General features: G+C 39.1%; 1 protein-coding gene across 2 annotated transcripts; it reads right to left on the reverse strand.

Moving 5' to 3' along the window:
• Positions 1-451: 451 nt before the first annotated feature.
• LOC112167918 (60S ribosomal protein L5, mitochondrial) lies at positions 452-2780 on the reverse strand. 2 transcript variants are annotated; one of them, XM_024305023.2, is made up of 3 exons: positions 1946-2779; positions 1791-1842; positions 452-653 (listed from the first exon to the last, which is right to left on the reverse strand). In XM_024305023.2, the coding sequence occupies exons 1-2, from the start codon at positions 2591-2593 to the stop codon at positions 1831-1833; spliced, it is 660 nt and encodes a 219-aa protein (XP_024160791.1). In that variant the 5' UTR covers positions 2594-2779; the 3' UTR covers positions 452-653; positions 1791-1830. The 2 variants fall into 2 exon arrangements, with proteins under 2 accessions (XP_024160791.1, XP_024160792.1); XM_024305024.2 differs by lacking the exon at positions 452-653 and adding an exon at positions 975-1205 and having other exon boundaries at positions 1946-2780.
• Positions 2781-3092: the final 312 nt, after the last annotated feature.

Raw genomic sequence — 3092 nt, forward strand, 5'->3', positions numbered from 1 at the left:
AACAAGAAATTCTAGTCCATTAGTTCGTGTTATTGAGTCAAAGATACCATGAATCTAATGCGTTAGGTAGCAAACATTCTGGACCTACAGCTGTAATGTGGCCTCATCCACGATAACAAATGGGGGAGGTAGAACTAGGACATGCCACATCCAACCTTGCATGCGGACGGCCATTTAATCACACTAGTGTTTGCCAATTCCGGGCAGAGTTCACTCACCCGCACTGACATTCCAACTGTAACTTCTAGCAGAAGAGAATACAGCAGGCTTCTGATTTGCTTTGATATAATCAGTAAAGTATGTCTGTTTTCATATGAAAGCAGGGGTGAAACTGGGAATAATAACAGGTGGGTCGGGGATGGGATTACAGTACCATCCGACTCCAAAACCAGGGTATGTACATTCATTTCAACACCATCCCAAATATCCAAAATTCTAAAAGAGAAAATCATTTGATTCAACTCAACTCATTCATCATTTATTTGAAAGTTAAAGTTCAAATTCAAGTTGAGAAGTATATAAAGCTAAAAAGTGCCTGCATCATCTGAATCTTATAAAGCTAACCACAACTAGCCTCTCAACTACAACTCCACAGCTTCCTCATAGTTTCAAATAAACAAACAGAGTGATCCCTCTGCATCACTGCAAGAATCCTACAAAAACAATTTAAAAAGGCATTAGGACTTTAGGAGAAGCTTTCTAAAACCAAACAATATACGAGCAGCTTTCTTTTTCCTTTTTCTCTTTTGAAAAGATACGAGCAGCTTTCTAAAGATGTGGAAGTTATGAATGATGAAAGTTCCATTCTATTTTCTCATAATCTACATTTCCAAATTTAAATCTCAGTAGAACCAATGGGGACCCAACCAGAAGGGATTTTCGCCATCCCTAGCTAAACCATATACAGTCAGCCTAGAACAATCTGCTTTGCCCTTTTCAAGCTTTTCTAAACTACTTTAGGAAATGGTAAGATATACAACTGAACTTTAGAATTGTATTCAAAAAGCAATGGGTTAAAACACACTTAGCAGTTAAATCACTGGAGATAAGTGTGGAATTTGCATTCAAACAAATGGATGAGTATTAAATCATTTAACAACTTGACATTCAACTTCTCCAATGTTTCTTCAAATTTCCACAAACAGCATTGGGTCCATTAAAAGGGTCATAGCAAGAAATTGTAACAAATTTCCCTACAAGCACACCTGGGACAATAATTAGACTATTAGAGTATGGAAATAATAACTACATGAGTATGAAACTGACCAAAAATAAATACAATTTATCTTGTACATTCCAAAGTAAAGGTGATTTAGTCCCTAGCATCCTCTATCGAAACAACACCCATACTTCAGATCAAGATACAAAGTGTCAGTGTGAAAGTAACAGACGAACTCCAAGACAATAGACCAAATCAAAATCCAAACCTATTTCTTATCATGCTTTGTTCTAATCTCAACAACATCATATGTGCAGGCACACATCTGATTCATTTACATTTTGTTTTTATCAGATCCATTTTTACAAACCGAAACTTCATTGGATGAAACTTAACATTCTGAACATTATCTACCTCTCAAACAATTTCATTGATACTAGTTAGCAAGAAACCATTTCAGAAAATAACCCAAGTAATCAATTTCCAATCTTTTGGGTCATACTTCAAATATAATTGACAATACACCAAGTTAGCTAGACCTTAATCTTCAGATGGGCCTCTAAAAATTCAAATACAACTAAAAATGATCAATCGAAATTAACAAACAGAAGATGAGATTGCAATGCCACACCTTATGAATGCTCTCCTATCACTGGACACACTTGTTTATATTAATCAGCTATCTGCACAAGAAGTGTAAACCAAAGATTAACTCCAAGAAAACGAACAGAGCTTTTGTTACAAATGACATGATCGATCAGAGTAGTAATGCCATTAGAATTTAACCTCATCCTTTTGCAAAAAGCCGCTCCACAGCAGTGAAGCCTCATCTTTGGTGCTGGCCGAAGTGACAATAGTCACATTGAACCCTTTAATCTGTTCAAAGATCTCGAAATGATCCTCAAGCTCCGGCGAGGACTCTATAAACTCCGTCTCCATCGAAAACTGAATAAAATTCTTCCGAATTTGAACCGGAGAAGACAAAAGAGACATCACCGTCAGGCTTCTCACCAGAAAATTAGACATTCCGATTCTCCGGAGAGTGGTCTGCCGAGCTCGGTGGCTGACCAAATTGGCGCCCCTAAACCCCTTGGCCGTCAAATCCTTATCCTTCTGCGTCAGGAACTTCTGTCCGCCGGAAATCTCCATCGCAATTTTTCCGATCTCCGGCGCCTTCGATAACAGTTTCAGTTCGCAGAGGCGAGGAACTTGCATAACGTTATCGTAGTTCATCTTGAGCAGCATATCCTGACGCAGTACGTCCTCGTAGTGAAAATCGAGCGGGAAGGTGGAGAAGGATTTGGAGGCGGAGGGAATTGAAGTTAGGGTTAGGGTTTGGAGAGAATTAGGAGAAAGGTTGTGATGGTGAAGAAGAGCTGGGTTGCTTTGACTCCCGAGCAATTGGCGGAGCAAAACTCCGGACCTCCTCGCCATTTTTATTTGGGGGGAAAGCAGAGACTTGTGCAGATCAGAGAGGATAAGAAATTAGAGAAGGAGAGGAGATTAGAGATTGATGAAAGTTAGGGTTTCAGATCCATGGACTCACGAAGAGAGTGAGAGAGGAGACTGAAGTAGAGAGAGAGTGAAGCTGCGGAGAAAGAGAGAATGAGCCCTCTCATTACACCCTAATTTTTTTTTTAGATACAATATTCCAACAATGCCCTTTGACTATTAATTAAGAAAGATAAAATCGGCGGCAAACTGCCGTCTCTGGCCAGCAACGTGCCAACCCGTGCCCGGATTGCAACACCGCCTCCGTCGTTCGAAATGCTGCCCTCTTCTGCTCTCGCCTTTTTCTTTTTCTCAATTGTTTTCGTAACTATTCATCTTCATATGCTTATGATCATTCACCAAATCAATTAATAATGGACTAAATACTTGTTACTCTCTATACTTTGCTACATAAATCAATTTAGTCCAAATTTTTTAAATT

The sequence above is a fragment of the Rosa chinensis genome, chromosome 5, assembly GCF_002994745.2.
Source record: "Rosa chinensis cultivar Old Blush chromosome 5, RchiOBHm-V2, whole genome shotgun sequence".
Taxonomy (NCBI): Eukaryota; Viridiplantae; Streptophyta; class Magnoliopsida; order Rosales; family Rosaceae; genus Rosa; species Rosa chinensis.